This window comes from Diceros bicornis, chromosome 7, assembly GCF_020826845.1.
Source record: "Diceros bicornis minor isolate mBicDic1 chromosome 7, mDicBic1.mat.cur, whole genome shotgun sequence".
NCBI classification, from domain to species: Eukaryota; Metazoa; Chordata; class Mammalia; order Perissodactyla; family Rhinocerotidae; genus Diceros; species Diceros bicornis.
In genome coordinates this window covers 18,509,198-18,528,063 of record NC_080746.1, presented here as the reverse complement: position 1 = coordinate 18,528,063, position 18,866 = coordinate 18,509,198, and the positions used below count along the sequence as shown (strand labels likewise).

Sequence of the window (18,866 nt, the reverse complement as noted above, 5' to 3'; positions counted from 1 at the left end):
AAATTGAATTTATAATTAAAAACCTTTCCAAAAAGAAAACTCCAGACCAAGACGGTTTCATTGGTGAAATATACCAAACATTTGAGGAAAAAATAGTATCAATTCTATACAAACTCTTCCAGAAAATTAAAGGCAGATTACTTCCAACTCATTCTATGGAGACCAAACTTATCCCATGTAATGGTTAATTTTATGAGTCCACCTGGCGGAGCCACAGTACCCAGTTATTTGGTCAAACACATTTGGATTTTGTTGTGAAGGTATTTTTTAGTTGAGATTAACATTTAAATCAATAGACTTTGAGTAAAGCAGATTAGTCTCCATAATGTGGGTGAGTCTCATCCAATCAGTTGAAGGCCTTAAGTAAAAACAGACTGAGGTCCTCTGTGGAAGAGAGAACTCTCTCTGTCTCTAGACTGCCTTTGGCAACATCAACTCTTCCCTGGGTCTCCAGCCTGCCAGCCCACCCTGCAGATTTTGGACTTGCCAGCCTTCACAATCGCATGAGCCAATTCCTTAAAATAAATCTCTCTCTTCTCTTTTCTCTTTCTCTATCTCTTGTATATGCATATACATCCTATTGGTTCTGCTTCTCTGGAGAACCCTGATTAATCAACCCTAATATTAAAACCAGTCAAAGATAAGAAAAGAAAACTGCAGACCAGTATACCTTATGAATAGATGCAAAAATTCTTCACAAAATTTTAGCAAATTTGATCTAATAATATATAAAAAGAATAATACATAGAGACCAAATACAGTTTATTTCAGAAATGCAGGATTGGTTTAACAGATCATGTCACCAAAGTAATTTACCCTATTAACAGACTAAAAAAGTAAAACCATACAATCATCTCAATGGATGCAGAAGAAATGCTTGACAATACTCAACAACTATTTTTGCTAAAAATTCTCAGCGAACTAGAAAGAGAAGGGAATGTCCTCAACCTGTTAAAGAGCATCTAAAAAAAACATACAACCAACATTATACTTAATGATGATAGACAATGCCTTTCCCCTAAGACCACAAACAAGGCAAGAATGTCCTCCCTCCAGTTCTGTTCAGCATTGTACTAGAGATTCTAGCCAGTGCAACAAGCCAGGAAACAGAAGTAAAACACGTCCAGATTGGAAATGTAAAGCTTAAACTGTCTTTATTCAGAAACAACATGATCAACTATGTAAGACGTCTAACAGCATGTACAAAAAAAGCTACTAGAATTAATAAGTGAGTTTAGGAAGTTTTCAGAGTCCAAGATCAATATACCTAAAGCAACTGTATTTCTATGTGCTATCAATGAACAACTGGAAATTGACATTTTAAAAATACCATATGCAATAGCATCAAAAAATATAAAATATTTAGGGATAAATCTGACAAAAGACATATTCGTGAATTGGAAGACTCAATATCATTAAGATATTCAAAAGTTGTAACCCAGCCATTTCGCTCCTGAGTATTTATACAATAGAAACAAAAGCGTATGTCCACACAATGACTTATATATGAATGTTCATAGCACTTTATTTGCAATAGCCAAAACCAGGAAACAACCCAAAAACCTATCAACAGGTGAATGGGTTTGTGGTATATCCATCCAATGGAATACTAATGAACAATAAAAAGGAATGAACTATTGATTGATGCAACAAGATGGATGAATCTCAAAATAATTATGCTGAGTGTAACAAGCCAGACCTAAAAGAGTGTATATTATATTATTTCATTTATATAAAACTCTAGAAAAATTAAAACTAACCTATAATGACAGAAAGCAGATATGTGGTTGCGGGGAGGGTAGGGGGATAAGGAGAGGAAGGAGGGAGGAATTACATGCAAAGGGGACAAGAAAACTGTTCAGGGTGTTGGATATGTTCATTATCTTTATTGTGGTGATGTTTCACATGTATACATATGCCAAAACTCATCAAATTTTACACTTTAAATATACGTGGTATATTTGTGTAGCTTTACATCAGTAAAGCTGTTTTTTCTACTCTTTTTTTCCCCCTTTTCCTCCCCAAAGCCCCAGTAGATAGTTGTATGTCATAGTTGCACATCCTTCTAGTTGCTGTATGTGGGACGCGGCCTCAGCATGGCTGGACAAGCGGTGCGTTGGTGCGCGCCCAGATCCGAACCCGGGCCGTCAGTAGCGGAGCGCGCACACTTAACCGCTAAGCCACAGGGCCGGCCCAGTAAAGCTATTTTTTAAAAGCACAAAAAAAGGGAGCCAAAGGGCTCAGATGGAGGGCAGTGTTTCTCAACCTTGGCTTCACATTAGCATCCCTTAGGCAGTTTTAAAAGTCCCGATGCCCCAGCCCAATATGCTGTAATCAGATTCTGGGAGTGGCACCCAGGCATCAGTACTTTTAAAACTCCCCAGGAGATTCCAATGTGCAGCCAATGTTGAGAACTGGTGAGAGGTACAGGGGGATATAAGAGTGTATGAGGAATACCAGGTAAAAGGAAGTATGCATGATGTGGGAAGGATACAAGCCACGGGAAGGATTGGTGCAATACAAGCCACGGAAGGGTTGCCCAAGGTGGAGGGATCCAATGTGAAAGCAGGATCTAGGGTAAGGAGGACTACAGTAGGAAAGATACAAAGAGTAGAAATAAAACATAACCACGAATGAAGCATGTATAAATTGCAAGTTCATCCTGTCCCTAATAAAAGTAGAGTCTGTGTATATCTCAAGGAGATAATGGGCAGAATCATCCAGATCTGTGGTTATGTGGTTGTTAATCCTTTTCTCCTTTGGGAACCCTGGTCTAGGAAACTCCCACTCTCATTAAACTGTCCTGAAGTTCGTTAAATTACTCTTACTCAGAGAACAAACTCTCATCCCACCTATGGTAGATAGGAACGGGCACGAAGGACACAAAAGAGTAAGTGGCCTCAGTTCTTCCTCTGAACCAGAGACTCTCTGAATGGGGCTGCTTCAGAATCACCTGGGGACTACATGCCTAGAGTGGGGCCCAAGTGTCTATATTTTTAATAAATCTATCAGGCTCCCAAAGTTTTAGAACCATCACTAACCCACTAGCTGAAGATGACCTCTATTAAAAATATCCCAAGGGACCAGCCCCATGATCTAGTAGTTAAGTTTGACATGCTCCACTTCAATGGCCTGGGTTCAGTTCCCAGGTACGGACATACACCGCTCATTGGCAGTCATGCTGTGGCAGCGACCCACATACAAAATAGAGGAAGACAGGCACAGAGGTTAGCTCAGGGCAAATCTTCCTCAGCAAAAAAAAATATATCCCAAGCCCCCACCCAGTCTCAAATTCCAGCTTTCCAAGAGAGTGGAGAGGGATAATGTGTTTTAATTGATGTAGGGTTTCTGATGCCAGTTTATCATGCAGAAGTTAGGGGTGGGGCTGAGAAGGTTCTGGGGAAAGGAAGATAAATGGTGCCTTCCATACAAGAGAAAAGAGTACTGAAGGGGCCTAGGCTGAGACGTCCTCACAGCTAGTGGCTACTGTTCCACAGGGGTCATAAAGCTAGGGCGATCCCCCTAGCAGAAGGAGGACTTTGTCACCACACTCTCTGAGTCTTGATAAGAAGTAATCCCCAGGACACTTGATGTCTCTGCCACCTCTGCTTATGATGTCATGGAAACTTCCATGTGGCTGGGTCTCTAAACACAGCAGCCTGCCCTCAGCTGTGATGAGGAAGCCAAAGCCCTGGAAGAACTGTGATAGGGGACTGAAAGCAATAAGTAGCTGAGGGAGTGTGGTGGGGCAGATCCTACACCCAGGGAGCCCCCCAGGCCAGAACCACCAGTGGGCCAGGATTTGGCGGGAGACTGCCCATCACACTGTCCATGTGGGGCAGAGGAAGGGAAGTGCTGAAGGAAGGATATGGGTGGGCAGGGAAGACAAGGGCCCAGCAATGTCAGGACAACTCCCATGCCTTGCCCAGGAGCCTTGAAAAGTCCAGGTGCCTGCTGAGTGAAAGAGGACATCTTTATTGGCTGAGCAAGGAGAGAAGGTACAGGCAATAACTGATACTCCTATAAGCCACCAGTCTCAGGTTCACTTGTTCCGAGGCCAGTTTTCACCAAGACGACTGTACTGAGCATCATTCCGATCTCGAAGGGGCTAAGAGATGAGAAGGAGGAAGAGTGAGGCAGGGTCAGCATTCTTCCAGGGAAGACCCCAGCAGGCCCCTGAGATGAGCACGCATGCCTGAACTTTCCAGACCCCCCAGTGATGAACTCCCCACTAGGACCCTTCATACATATACATAACACCTAGTGTCAGCCTCTCCATCCCCACTCACTCCTCCTCCCATTCTTGTCTCTTTCCCCTCGGGACTCACCTGATAGAGCTGGTCATTCCTCAACAGAGCTTGAGCATCAGCGGCTAGAAGAACCAGGGAAAGAGAGTCATCAAGGGACTGTGAGGATGGGACAGTGAGATCCCATGAACACTGCAGGGGGACTGCAGCTGGTTGCACCCTCAGAAGTAAGCATGAGCAATATGGGCACTCAAGTTCTTTCAATAACCATTTGAAGGAGTCCTTAGGAGTGACTCCCAGATGAGACACAACTGACCACAAACCCCATTCTTTATCAGGTACACACTCACACCCACACCCATACCCACAACACACACACACACTGTGTCCCTTCCACTTACCCCTAGGGAGCCTTCCAGTCTCATGTCCAGCAAAGCAGTAGACTCCCAAAGCAAGGAGCAGAGTGGCAATGATGTCAGTGATAACAATGCCAGCCAGGGTTGCTGAGTCCAGCTCCACACAGTTCTGGCACACTGTCGGGGAAGGGAGGCGAGAAGAGAGATGGAGAGCCTTCAAGATCAGGAAACCATCTCTGCTCTCTAGGGCACCCCAGGATCTCACATGCCAAGACCCAAACTTCAATAAGATCAGGAGAAAGTCCTGCTGATGGCCTTGCTACATCCACCTCTACCCTTCACTCCAAGGAATCTCTGAGGAGAGCCAAGAAGTAGTCTCAGCTTTGTAGGAACTGATACAAGGCACTAGGCCAAACCACTCTCCCAGCAAGGCCCCTATTGCTTGGGTCACAAGGCCCCTTCTCTGTTAGTTAAGCTCTCTCCCACTCTAAGGGTCATACCACTACAAGAGTGACCCCAGTTTGTTTAGAGAACAGATTGGTCCACCACAGCACCCTCCAGCTAGAAAGTTCTCATATCCAGAGGCCCCATCCATTTCAACTCAAAGAGTCCAGCAGGCACATACTTCGATAATATACTTGCACAATAGATCTTTTGGCTTTTTCATCTGCCTTGTCGCAAGAATACACTCCTCGTGGGTCTAGGATACGTTTTCCCAAGTTCACACTTCCATTGTACCATGTTCCGTTCGTTCCCTCTAGCAACGTGATGCCGGTATTGCAAGTCAAAACCACTCTATCCTCAATTTCCTCCACGGATATCTCGAAGGGGCTCACTAAGGAAAAAAAATACTACGATTGGAGCCAGCTCTTTGGTCTGCACCAGACCCCTTGTTCTGCTGAGGCTCATACTTAAGAAAGACCACTTTCCAAGTCTAGGACAGTTCATGGTTTCTAGTGAGAGAGATGGAAGTCACAAGAGAAAGGCTTCAGGAGGCTCCCAAGAACTGCAGGGCCCAGGAAGGACACAAGGATGCAGTCCAAGCAGAGGACAGGCCTTGATGGACACAGAGCAAACGAGGAAACCATGGAGCTGGGTTTATCCAAGAACCTTCCTGGAAATGAGTCCAGAGCACTGATTAAAAGTAGGAGGGGAGTGGGGCAGGCCCCGTGGTGCAGCAGTTAGGTGCGCGCGCTCCACTTCAACGGCCCGGAGTTCACAGGTTCGGATCCCAGGCGCACAGCGACGCACCGCCTGTTAAGCCATGCTGTGGCAGGGTCCCATATAAAGTAGAAAATGTTAGCCCAGGGCCAATCTTCCTCAGGAAAAAGAGGAGGATTGGCATCGGATGTCAGCTCAGGGCTAGTCCTCCTCACAAAAAAAAAAAAGTAGGAGGGGAGTATAGATGGCTGAAACACCCAAGAGATATGGAAAGGCAGAATAATTTTCCTCGGTTGGAGATGTCCACATTTTTTCTCCAAGAAAACTTCTAATTCTACTTCCCAGCCACCTACAGCACTCCCATTTCAACTTCTCATCCTCTTCCCTCCCGCTTTGCCCCTGTCCCAACAACTACCAAAAGAATGAGACTCTCACTACTAAAGCCTTTCCCAGGGCCAATGATGGTAGGGGAGAAACTGGTATGAATTACCAGCCCAGTGGTCCAGAAGGGGACCCAGGACAAATCCTATGTAAAAATTTTTAGTTGTTCTACCCTTTACTAGGGGGAGGGGAACAGAAAAAAAATTTTTATTGAATCCATTCTTGGGGATCCACACAAGTCAAGTCTTGTGGGGAGTTTAAGGGCTGGAGGTATGCACAGCGCCTTTCTAAATCCGCTGAATTGCTTCAACCGAGAGCATCTCCACAGCCCACAGAGGCACTGAAGTCTATATCTCCAATCCCAGGGAAAAGTGGAACCTACCGTCTCCCTGAGCTTCATGCTGAGTTACCAATTTGCATACAAGAACATCCTCTAGAAAACCCCCAAAAGAGATGTTTCTGATGCCTCTGAAGCAGGTCAAGAGTGCATGTGTGTATACTCAGGGAGACACACGCACATCAGATGTTACACATCCTACAGTACTGTCTTCCTTGGGGATCTGTTTCAATGGAAATCCTGGATGTTACAAAGCAGCTGACCACTAGGGTAACCATTCATCCTAGTCTGCCTTGGATTGAGGGGGTTCCTGGGACAATCCGTTTTAAAACCAGGCAGACCGAGATGAGTTGGTCATCCTGCTACCCACAATCTGCCCACCTCCTCCTCAACATAAAGTTAACTTTTCTCTTAAAGCAGTCCCCTGAGTGCTGGGGCATGGCTCCAGGTGGTGACGTAATGATGGCCAAATGACTAAGAGTCCTGGATCTCAGGGGCTATCTGCCCTAGAAGGAACAGTGCTCCCAGCACCAGCGCTAGACTCGGGCACACACATATAGCAATGTTTCATACCGACCTCTGGCCTAAGGCCTTCAGAGAGACATTCAAGGCCAACACACAAAGCGAAGAGCCTGTTTCCCAGACCCTCTGCTACACCCCAATTCTGCCCTTCTTGACAACTCTGCCTAGTGAACTGAAGCTAACGCTGAGAAGGACTTTCAAGTGGACCTCACTCCAGGTGGTAAATTCTTTCTCAGGTCCCTCTCCAAGATACCCCCACCCACCTGGAGAAGCCTTACCTTGGGAGAGAAGGGCAGCCAGTATCAAGCCAGCCAGAAATCTGCAGTGTTTCATCTTCCAGGAGAATTCACCCATTAGACAGACTCAGGTCACAGAACTATCGGCCAGAGTGAGACCTGCCCTCCCCCAACTGACTCACGGGTACCGGGTACCGGAAAAAGTAAAGAATGCGGGAGGAACTAGAAGACGCCTCTTTCTCGGCCCTCTGCTGTTGATGATGGGAGACTGTCAGGGTAGGGGTAGGCTAGGGGTGGTGTAGGAAGTAAACAAGTGCTCTTTCTCTGAGCAGGAAGCTTGGGGGTAGGGTTGAAAGGAGAGCAGAGAATATGGAAAAGGTTGCCTGGACTTCTAGGAAGTAAAAGTAGGTTTAGGATGTCCTTTCCTGAGTCACTGATGAGAAACAAGAACTCCAGAGTTCCCATCAACAATATAACTACATTACTCACCACCTAAAAACTGCCACCTCTCAAAATCCTGGAGAGAGGTTGTGAGCCCCATCCCATAAGCCATACCAGCTAGGTTCCTCCCATTCCTGGTCTTTCTTGGAACACTGCCCAAGGTCCTCCTTGGGCAGCCTGGGACACCAGACTAAGTGGGAGTTTGTGCTTTGGAGTCCCCTAGTCAGAGATTTGAATCCTGGCTCCAATGCTGCCTACCTGCTGGGCCCGGGCCAGTCATGGAATTTTTCAGAGCCTAATGCCCTCGGTATCATGATAAGGATTCAAACAAAATGTTTGCATGGTCTCTGACATATCATATGTGCTCAATAAGAGACAGTTATTAACAACAATATGATTGACTCACAGGTGGAATTGAGCCTTTCCAGGAGACTAATGGACTTATTTCTCCTGTGATCTGTGAAGATCTGAAACTCTATACTGCCGCAGTTGGACAGAAATTTACCTGAGGGCAGAGATCATGTATGTCTTGCTCCATTCTGTACCTCCAACACCTGGCTTGTGCCTGCCATGTAAAGAGAGCTCTGTACATTTTTGTTGATTCACTGACTGACTGGGTGAGGGAGACAGGAGCCTGAGATCTTCGTAACTCAGCTCAGGCCCCGGTCCCTGGAAATGTATGGCCTATCTTGTTGGAATTGTCCTACTTATTCCCTTCCAGGCAGGCACTGCTTTGATCTCATCTCAAAAAAGCAGTGAAAAATTCCTGGATGAGGGTCTGGACTGAGGGGTTTTTCTGTTCAGAGCTCCAGCCCTGAGTACACGAGTGTCCTCGCCTAAATTCATTAGTTCTAGCAACAAGCAACAACTGGCTGAGATCCTAGCAATAAGTGGCGGCAGAGATGTTTATCTCCTTCATGAAGAAAGGGGCCCAGGCCATCTCCTACCCGGCACCCAAGGTGTTTCTCTGCAAGCTGAGTCTCTGAGATGGGAATCCAGCACTCTTCCTCTCCCTCCCCACCACCTCTCACCCTCCACTCCTTAACAGAAAAACAAAACACGTCTGCACCTGCAGCCCCGCGGAGGTCCCTGCAGCCCACACTTGAAGCAGAGGGTGGAGACTCTGGGTTCTTGCCTTCTCGCAAGGGCCCCAGCCCGAAGGATGCTGGGCGGAGCCAGGCTAACTGCTGCAAAGAGTGGCTGGCTGCTAGGGGCTGCTCAGTCTTCCTGCGGGGGAAGGACAGAGACTGACATGGCGCAGGTGAAGCGTCTGGCTGGCCTCATCCTGGCCATCACTCTTCTTCAAGGTAAGGGCCCATTAGGGGGTCTGGTAGCCTGGAGAAGGACTCAAAGGAAGAGGCCATCACCAGGAGGACAAGAATAGTGGGATCCCTAACCTTAAGCCTACCTCAGCTGTCACCCTAGAGTTCAGAGGAGGAAGGGCAAAAATGAAGGTTTTTACTGTTCTCCGCTAGAGAGAAGCGGTGTCCCATGTGAGAGATGGGTCCTTGTCTCTTAAGAAATCAAAATAGAGGACTTTACTGGCTGGAGAGAGGACCCAGATGCCGCCATCTTAGGTTTGAATGTAGCCCAAGGGGCACAGGCCAGGAACCTGAAAAGAAAAGGAATATGTTCCTCAACTCAGAGCTGGGGTTAGGGGTAGACCTATGAAGCATTCACTCATTCAGTTTGTCAATTGGTCAACTGGTCAACAAATATGGGTGAGATCCTATTAGGCAATAGGCTAGGAGGATATAAAGATGAATAAAACCTGCCCTAAGGCGTTCATAGTCTAATTGGAGAGATAAGTTTCAGTGTTGCCAGATTGAGTGTAAGGTGAAATATACGGTGCCTGTACAAATATTCAGTTGGAAATATACAATAGAAAGTGGGTAAACTGGGCTGATGCGTTGAGTCTGGACTAGAGATGATTCTCCACACATTGGGGGAAGCTAAAACCATGAAAGTTGTTAAATTCACACAACTACTATGTGATACATGAGGAGGAGGGGGCTGAGGATGGAACTGTGAGGATACCAACCTTTAAGGAGCAGTGGGAGAAAAAACATTTCAGGAAAGAGATAAGGGAATGGTCAAAGAGCTGGAATAATCAGATGAGTGCAATACCATGGAAACCAAGGGAGTAGAGAGCTTCCAGAAGGAGATAATCACCAAGAGTATGAAATATTAGGGCGATCCACTGATATAAGAATATAGTTAAAAGTTTAAGTCTGTGGAATTTGGCAAAATAAAGGTCATTGATGATTTAGAACAGTTTCAGTGAAGTAGTGTGAGTGGAAGCCAAATGGAAATGAGTAGAAGGTGAAGGGCAAGTGATAAAGAGCAGCAAGTGTAGACTATTCTTTAAAAAAGATTGGATGAGAAGGGAGGAGAGTCTGAGTGGTAAGTAGAGGGAGAAATAGGGTCTAAAAAGAAATTCTTTTGAGTATGAGAAAAACTTGAGCACATTTCTGGACTAAATGAGAACATAGTGAGTAGAGCAAGGTCCTGGAGTTGATGTTGAAAGGATGGAGTCAAGAGTGGGGTCAAGGGCACAGAGGGGAAGGCAATTTTACCCTCTGAGACTAGAAGAAAGGAAGTGCAGATGTCACCTGCTGAAACTGAGCTGGGTGATGGTTGAGTTGGGGACTTGAAGAGGACAGTGAGAGTTTAGAATTATTTCTGAGGGGAATGGAGAAGAGCCAGCTAAAGACCACACCGCAGGGCAGTGCTGAAAGCCTGTGTGAGGCAGTTAGATATAGCAGAAAGAGCACGGGCTGAGCGGTAGACACCCGAGCTCTGGGTCCAGCTCAGCCACCATGAGCTGTTGAACTTGGATAATGCCCACTTCCTCTGGGCTCAGTTCCCTCAACAGTCAACCTAGGAAATTTGGCTACACAACCTCTTAAGTCCTAAAAGGAAATAGGACTCAGATAAGCAAAATTAAAAGATGTCAGCAATCAGTTGGACCCTCTCTCCTCTGGAATCTGAGTTAGAATGAGGGGCCTCTTTGTCCCTCCAATGGTGACAAGGTGGTCAGAGAGAAGAGCTGGTGAGAAATTTGCTTTACTGTTTTTCTTGCTTTTTTTTCTTATTCACTTATTTACTCATTCATGCATTCATTCAACAAATATAAGCTCCTACCATGTTCCAGGCACTGTGCTGGGTACTATTCATAAACAGTTCAGCCCTGCATGAAGTTCGAAGACAGCTGACTCCTTCCAACTCTTTCCCTCATACTTTGATTCATGCCCCATCTCTCCCCAGCACACACTCTACCTCTAGCCACACTACCTCTCTTGGCCTTTTCCAAGTCTGTATCTTTCTCTGTCTGGTGAATTCCTACTCCTTCTTCAAGGTCCGGCCAAATGTCATCTTCTCTGTTCAGTTTTCCCTGTCCCTCACACTTGGGAAAAAATCAAATAGCTTCTATTCCCTTTCATATGCATTCATATAAGTACTAAATGATAATTTATAAGTCTTATTACATTCGTTACATATGTGTTTATTTTTTACACTTCATTGTAAACTCTTCAAAGCAGCAACTAGTTCTTGTGTCACCACCCTTTTCTTTCACACTGCTTAATCATGTCAGGTACATAATAGCGCTCAGTAAATGCTTGTATTAAACCCAATTGTAGGGCTGGCCCCGTGGCTTAGTGATTAAGTGCGCGCGCTCTGCTGCTGGCGGCCCGGGTTCGGATCCCGGGCGTGCACCGACGCACCGCTTCTCCGGCCATGCTGAGGCCGCGTCCCACATACAGCAACTTGAAAGATGTGCAGCTATGACATACAACTATCTACTTGGGCTTTGGGGGAAAAAATAAATAAATAAAATTATTTAAAAAAAAAACCCAATTGTATTGAATTCTGGTGCTAGTTCTATACAGTATGTCTACCATACAACTCTACTACTCTGAGTTTTGAGACAGATTTGAGGGCTAGTGAACAGCTAATTCCCCTGGGACATCCACAATTTCTACAAGAAATAGGTCATCAAGGCTGAAGATTTTAGAAGTAACTCAGCTCTAAAAGGCTTTAGCTAGTGCACACCCACTCTTTGCCAGGGCTTTAGCTGCTCAAGGAGCAGAGCATTACAGACTGTACAGGTAATGTCTTTAAGTATACTGCAACACAATTCTGCTGCTAACCATCCAGAGTTAGCATCAGACCCCACCCGTTAAGGACACAGTCCCCAACAAGACTGTCCTCACTTTAAATGCCAGACACAAGTTCAGGGTCCCCAGACCACCCACACTTCTGATGAGCTGGACAAATCTGGAGGGTTCCCATGATTCCCCCTCAGGTTTGATAATTTCCTAGAACAACTCACAGAACTTAGGAAAGCGCTACACTTACTATTACATTTTTATTATAAAAAATAAAATCAAGACTAGACAAGTGAAGAGACACTCATAGAAAGAGGTCTGGGAGAGTCTTGAGCACAGGGCTTCCATGTCCTCTGGAATCAGAACGCATCACCCTCCCAGCACATTGATGTGTTCACCAACCAGAAAGCTCCACTGAGCTTTGGCATGATTGACTGAATCACTGGGCAGGTGACTGTGCTCAGTCTCCAGCCCCTCTCCCTTCTCAGTCCCAATTCTCAAAGTCCCAATTCTCAAATCATGTGGTTGGTCTTGACCAGCCCCATCCTGAGTCAATTCCCTAGCATAAACTCAGGTGTGATTCAAGGGCCCTCCGAGAATAACAAACACACTCCTATCACTCCTGAAATTCCAAAGGTTTAGAAACTCCCTCCAGGGAACCCAGGACAGAGACCAGACAAATTCTTTATTATACAACACCCTGAATTCAATTTGGTGATTTAGGCTACAATCCAGGGAGTAGGTATAAATACTGTCATTCCTGTGAATTAGAATCTTTCTCCATCTTGGCCTCAAAAGACCATGGAAATGATGCTTCAGGGCATCTGAATGACTCCATGCCCAGCTGATCCTCTGTCTCTCTTCTGTCTCTACAGGTACTATGGCCCAGTTGAAACAAGGTAGGGGAAATGGCTTCTTTCTATTCTCAAACTCTAAGAAAATCCGTGGAAATATGTCTTCCTACAACAGTCGTCCTATAGGAGAGAGTGAACAGTTTAGAAGGGATAGGGATGATGATAGATAGTTAACCTCTCCATTGTCAACCGATTCAGGAGCCAGTCATGACCTCTCTGGGCAGCTTTCTTGTAGGTAAGCAATTAATTCTCTGGTTCTTGGAGGAGAAAAAGGACCCTAGCAGCTAGGCACTACTCAAAGTGCAACCCATGCACCAACAGCATTGGCATCACCTGGGAGCGTGTTAGAAATGCAGAATTTCAGCCCCTCCCAGAACTACTGAACAGAACCTGAAATTCTAAATAGATCCCCACGTGATTCATATGCACATTAACGTTTGAGAAGCACTGCTGTAATGGTCTTCTCCTGATACCCCGGGGGCAGGGAGAATTTCAGAGGCAAGATCTTTAACAGACTGTGGTTTTTCCCTTTTCAGAAAAACGTTTGATAAGTGTGGATGACAATCGAGAAGATGGTTCAGTACTTCTGATTTGTGACTCAAAAGATGCAAAAATCAAATGGTGGAAAGATGGGGAGGAAATGACAAATATAAGTGGAAAGACATGGAATCTGGGATATAGTATGAAGGATCCTCGAGGGATATACACATGTGGAGAATCAAAGCAAAACCAAACTCTCCAAGTGTATTATAGAAGTATGTAATCCTCTTTGGTTTGCTTGTTGTGAAATTAAGCGGTACTTGCTGTTCTGGTGAGCTTCCTATCCAGGATGAGTGTGGAAATAGACGCTAAACAGTGATATGAGAGCCAGTTCTCTTTCCTTTTTTTTTAAAGGTAGATCCTTTATTTTTATTTATTTATTTTTTGTGTGAGGAAGATCAGCCCTGACATAACATCCATGCCAATCCTCCTCTTTTTGCTGAGGACGACTGGCCCTGGGCTAACATCTGTGCCTATCTTCTCCCACTTTATATGGGAAGACGCCACAGCATGGCCTGACAAGCAGTGCGTCGGTGCACACCCGGGATCCAAACCCACGTCGGTGCACGCCCGGGATCCGAACCCAGGCGAGGATCCGAACCCGGGCCGCCAGCAGTAGAGCTCGCGCACTTAACCGCTACACCACGGAGCCGGCCCCAAGAGCCAGTTCTCTTAATCTCAGATTACCTCTCTGTGAATTTAATGAGACGGTTCCCCCAGCTTCTTGAAAAATTATAGCCAGTCCTGTAAAGCCTGGTTTACACTTGGGTGGGCCCCGTGGATTAGAGTAGTCAGCAATTTATATACACTAAGTTGAGGTGGGTAGCAGAGACAGAGGAGATTACAAAGTAAGCAGCAGTAAAGTAGAAGGCAGTTGAGCATGGAGAAGGGGGTCTGATTTTCCTTCTATTTCACATAGCTCCTGGTAGTAAGACTACCTGGGGTTCCCCAGAACTCCTGGGGGCCAGTGGAACCCCTAGAAGCGTTGAGTTCTTAGTCCAAGGATCTTCCAAGGCAATTCCCTGACACACCACCCACAGAGAGAGCCGCCTGCTGCCTTAGACAGAAGTATTATCGCTGGTAGGCAGGAGAAAAAGATCCATAAGGAACAACTTTCACACTCTAAAGGAGGCTTGTCCCTTCCTTTTCCCACAGTGTGTCAGAACTGCCTTGAGCTGAGTGCAGCCACTGTGTCGGGCTTTGTTTTTGCTGAAATCATTAGCATTTTCTTCCTTGCTGTTGGGGTCTACTTCATTGCTGGACAGGATGGAGTTCGCCAATCAAGAGGTAAAACGATGTTCTTAGACGAGAGATGAGACTACCTGGGAGCCTCAGCTTCCTTCCTACCAAAATAGACCCAAAAGAAGAGACTGAGTTGGCCCGTGTTGCTAATGTTCATGGTTGGATGAGGCTCTGTCTCTGTAGGCAGGAAAAAAGGACACTTGGTGTTTTCACAGCATATTTACCTGTCTCAAAATCCAACTCCCTCTGATGTGTCCTCTGTGTTTCTAAAAAACTCTTCATGGAAGTAAAAGCTACATATAGAAAAGTGAATGAATCACAAGCATACAGCTCAAAAAAAATTTAACAAAGCAAACATAGCCATGAATCCAGCACCCAGTTTAAGAAAGAAAATATTACCTATACCTTAGAAGTCCCCCTTGTGGTCACTTCCAGCCTTTACCTATCCCCAAAAGTGAGCACTATCCTGATTTTTAACAACATTGATTAATCTTGCCTGTTTTTGTTCCTCATGTAAATAGACTCACACAGTAAGTACTCTTGTGTGTGGCTTCTTTTAGTCAACAACATGCTTATGAGATCTATCCATGTTGTCATACGTAGATGTTTTCCACTAATTCTTATTGCTATTTAGTTCTCCATTGCATGAATATAACCCAATTTATTATCCATTCTACCTTGTATATGTGTGTATTTTGTTTATTTTTTATGCAGCTTCAGACAAGCAGACTCTGTTGTCCGACGACCAGCTCTACCAGGTGAGGGAATGAGAAATGAAAGAGATATGGCTACCATCAGTGGTGGTAAAATGTTGGGAACTGGAGGGGCAAGTTATTTGGAAGATACAATATAGATAAGGAACTGCTTAACTAGGGAATACTAGATGATGAGATAGTTATCCCTTTGGGTAGAATGGACAAAATAAAGAGAAAGGTTGAGAGAGGTTCAGGTCAGGATCTAGTGAGAAAAAGTTGAAGAACACACTGCGAGGGTTACACCAAGAAACTGTATCCAGAGCCTCCAACTCCTTGTCCTCTTTCTGCCCCCAAGACCACGAAGCACCCACTCCAAAGCCTTACGCATAAAAAGCACTCAATAAATATGCATCAAATTAATTCATACATAGAGGATGGGGGAAAATGAGCTTATGACAGTGCTGTTCTTTTTAGCCTCTCAAGGATCGGGAAGATGACCATTACAGCCACCTTCAAGGAAACCAACTGAGGAAGCATTGAGCTCAAGACTCAGAGTAGGTGTGTCTCTCTACACGAATTCTAAGAAAGCACCTTTGTATTACCCGCCCTCCCAACTGCTGCCAAATCTATCTCCTTTCTTCCAGTAGCTATAAGGATCAGACTGGGGGGTGGGGTTGCTTGGGGAGGCCGGTTTCTAAAAGCACTGGAGCCAGTGCTGATTTTCTTGGTGTAAGAAAATATGAAGGCTGTGTGTATCTGTAAATCCTCTCAGAACAGGGCCTCAAGTAATAGAGATGCTGAATGTTAATCATAATCTATATCAGGGTTTCTCAACATCCATACTAGTAACATTTTGAGCCAGATAATTCTTTGTGGTGGGGGAACTGTCCTGCGTTGTAAGGTTTTTCCCTGGTCTCTATCCACCAGATGCCAGTAGCACCCCCCACGTTTGACAGCCAAAAATATCTCCAGATATTGCAAGTGTCCCCTCAGGGACAAAATTGCCCTTAATTAAGAACCACTGACCTATATTAACCTTTCAATCAACTAATCAATCAATCAGAAGTTTCAATCAGGGAAACAGAGCCCAAGCATTATTTGGTTTTCTGAACCAATTGCAATTTTTGTTTTTTCAATCCAGGTGTTCTCCCTTCTATCCTGTTCTCAGAAACAGAGCAATACGTTTTGGAGTGCTCCTAGCAGAGAAACTTTCAGCCCTAAATCTAGACTCAAGGTTCCCAGAGGTGACAAATGGAGAAGAAAGGCCATCAGAGCAAATTTAGGCTTTTCTCAAAATAAAAGTAATGTGAAAACATGTATGGTGTTTCAGGAGCGCCACCTATTGGGAGGTAATATTTTTGTAAAAGAAAAATGAAAAGGTCAAATAACCCCTCTGTTTGAATATAATTTTTTCTTTTAATTTTTATTTAGTTTTTGTATAGGTCATAATTCACATAGTTCAAATATGCAGTGAAAGTTCTCCCTACACCTCCATCACCCAGTTGCCCTCTCCAGGGGCAAAAAATATACTAGTTTCTTAAATATCCTTATAAGATAATAAGGTATTATATATCAGAGGTATTCTAGGCACACATAAGCAAATTCTCAAGAACACATTGTTTTCTCTTCCCCTATTTTTCACACAAATGGTATCATACTATACATCTTTTACCTAATAAAACCTGAAGATTATTTCATACCAGTATATAAAGGGACTCATTTTTTCTTTTTTTAATGCAGCCACATTGTACAGATACACTGTAATCTATTTAATAGTCCTCTATTGATGGACATTTAAGTTGGTTCCAATCTTTTGCTCTTACAATGCTTCAATGACTCACATTGTATGTATAAATGTCATTTTTTAAAAGATTTGAAGTATAATTTACATGCTATAAAATTCACTCATTTTAAGTAATTTCACCTGTTCTCAGTAATACTTAGCAAATTTACCTAGTTGTACTACTATCACCATAATCCAGTTTTAGAACATTTCCATCACTGTCTTAAGATCCCTTGAACTGTTTGCAGTTACTCCCTGTTCCCACCCTGCACCCCAGGCAACCACTAATCTCATTTCTGCCTCTTTAGATTTGTCTTTTCTGGACATTTTATACAATGGAATCATACAATATCTGCTGTGGACATTCTCATGCAAATCTTTGTGTGGACATATGTTTTTCACTCCTTGGGGTTGATACCTAGGAGTGAAGAATTGCTGGGTTGTATGGTAAATTTATGTTTAACTTTTTAAGAAACTGCCAAACTTTTCCAAACTGGCTGTTCCATTTTACATTCCCATTAGCAGTAGATGAAGTTTCCGGTTTCTCCACATCCTTACCAATATTTGCTACTATCTTTTTTAGTATAGCCATTCTAGTGTATATAAAATAGTATCCTATTGTGGCTTTAATTTGTATATCCCTAATTACTAATGATGAACATCTCATGTGCTTATTAGCCATTCTTATATCTTTAGTGAAATGTCTATTCAAATCTTTTTTTTTTAATTGTGTTGTTTGTCTTCTTACTATTGACTTGTAAGAGTTCTTATATATTTTGAATACAAGTCCTTTACCAAATATATGATTTGCAAATATATCTACTAGTCTCTGGTTTGTGTTTTCATTTTCTTAATGGTCTTTTGAAGTGCAAAAGTTTTTAATTTTAATGAAGTCCATTTTATCCATTTTTTTCTTTTATGGATTGTGCTTTTGATGTCATGTCCAAGAAATCTTTGCCAAACCCAAGGTCACAAAGATTTCTCCTATATCTTCTTTTTATAGTTTTTATAGTTTTAGTTCTAACAATAAATGTCATTTTGAACATTAAGTCTATTTGTAACACATACAAATAAATGGAATTGTAGGGCCATAATGTATTTGCACTTGTAATTTTATCAAAAATTGCCAAATTGCACTTCATAGAGGTTGGACCAATATATATTCCCAATAACCATAAATGAGAGTCCTGTTATTCCATACATATTCCAACAGTGTATTATTAAACTTTTTGAACTGTGCCAATCTAAGTTAAAAATGGCCTCTCAGTGTCATTTTAATTTATATTTTTCTTATTAAAAATGGAAGTGAGCCATTTGTTTTTCCTTCTCGTGAAATATAGGCTCACATCCTTTTATCTTCTTCTTATTGATTTGCAACAGCTTTTGTTTGTGATATCAATTGCAAATATTTTTCCAAAGTTGTTGTTTTTTCACTTTACTTATATTTGGTTTTCTATGCACATTTTACAAATATTTGCATGTAGTAGAATCCACTGGTCTTTTATGGCTTCTAGGGTGTTTCATATTTAGAAAGGTCTTCCCCCATTTTAAGATTATTCCTTTTATTTATTTTTGTTTGTTTGTTTATTTTGTGTGTGTGTGTGTGAGGAAGATCAGCCCTGAGCTAACATCCATGGCAATCCTCCTCTTTTTGCTGAGGAAGACTGGCTCTGAGCTAACATCTATTGCCAATCCTCCTCCTTTTTCTCCCCAAAGCCCCAGTAGATAGCTGCATGTCATAGTTGCACATCCTTCTGGTTGCTGTATGTGGGACACGGCCTCAGCATGGCCTGACAAGCGGTGCATCAGTGCGCGCCCGGGATCCAAAGCCGGGCCACCAGCAGCGGAGTGTGCACACTTAACCGCTACACCATGGGGCTGGCCCCAAGATTATTCCTTTTAAAACGTTCTCCCGTGAATTCCTCTAGCATTTTCATGGCTTCATTTTATATATTTAAATCT

General features: G+C 43.7%; 2 protein-coding genes across 3 annotated transcripts; one reads left to right on the top strand and one right to left on the bottom strand.

Annotated features, from left to right (window-relative positions):
- Positions 1-3,952: 3,952 nt before the first annotated feature.
- On the bottom strand, positions 3,953-7,502 carry LOC131408405 (T-cell surface glycoprotein CD3 delta chain). Its single transcript, XM_058545113.1, has 5 exons — positions 7,283-7,502; positions 5,229-5,438; positions 4,649-4,780; positions 4,329-4,372; positions 3,953-4,108 (listed from the first exon to the last, which is right to left on the bottom strand). Exons 1-5 carry the CDS (start codon positions 7,356-7,358, stop codon positions 4,043-4,045), a joined length of 528 nt encoding a protein of 175 aa, XP_058401096.1. The 5' UTR covers positions 7,359-7,502; the 3' UTR covers positions 3,953-4,042.
- Positions 7,503-8,865: 1,363 nt separating this feature from the next.
- LOC131408404 (T-cell surface glycoprotein CD3 gamma chain) lies at positions 8,866-17,716 on the top strand. 2 transcript variants are annotated; one of them, XM_058545112.1, is made up of 7 exons: positions 8,866-8,988; positions 12,666-12,689; positions 13,181-13,399; positions 14,340-14,471; positions 15,141-15,184; positions 15,596-15,675; positions 16,263-17,716. In XM_058545112.1, exons 1-6 carry the CDS (start codon positions 8,934-8,936, stop codon positions 15,659-15,661), a joined length of 540 nt encoding a protein of 179 aa, XP_058401095.1. In that variant the 5' UTR covers positions 8,866-8,933; the 3' UTR covers positions 15,662-15,675; positions 16,263-17,716. The 2 variants fall into 2 exon arrangements, with proteins under 2 accessions (XP_058401095.1, XP_058401094.1); XM_058545111.1 differs by having other exon boundaries at positions 15,596-15,679.
- The last annotated feature ends 1,150 nt before the right edge of the window (positions 17,717-18,866 follow it).

Bases quoted from the DNA above. Each gene is read 5' to 3' on its own strand.
- LOC131408405 (XM_058545113.1), bottom strand. From the start codon at position 7,358: ATGGGTGAATTCTCCTGGAAGATGAAACACTGCAGATTTCTGGCTGGC. The intron at 4,781-5,228 runs GTATGTGCCTGC...CTTCCCCGACAG, and splicing joins TGTGCAAGTATATTATCGAA to TGTGCCAGAACTGTGTGGAG. The intron at 4,109-4,328 runs GTGAGTCCCGAG...CTCATCTCTTAG, and splicing joins GGAATGACCAGCTCTATCAG to CCCCTTCGAGATCGGAATGA.
- LOC131408404 (XM_058545112.1), top strand. From the start codon at position 8,934: ATGGCGCAGGTGAAGCGTCTGGCTGGCCTCATCCTGGCCATCACTCTT. The intron at 14,472-15,140 runs GTAAAACGATGT...TTTTTTATGCAG, and splicing joins TGGAGTTCGCCAATCAAGAG to CTTCAGACAAGCAGACTCTG. The intron at 15,185-15,595 runs GTGAGGGAATGA...TGTTCTTTTTAG, and splicing joins CCGACGACCAGCTCTACCAG to CCTCTCAAGGATCGGGAAGA.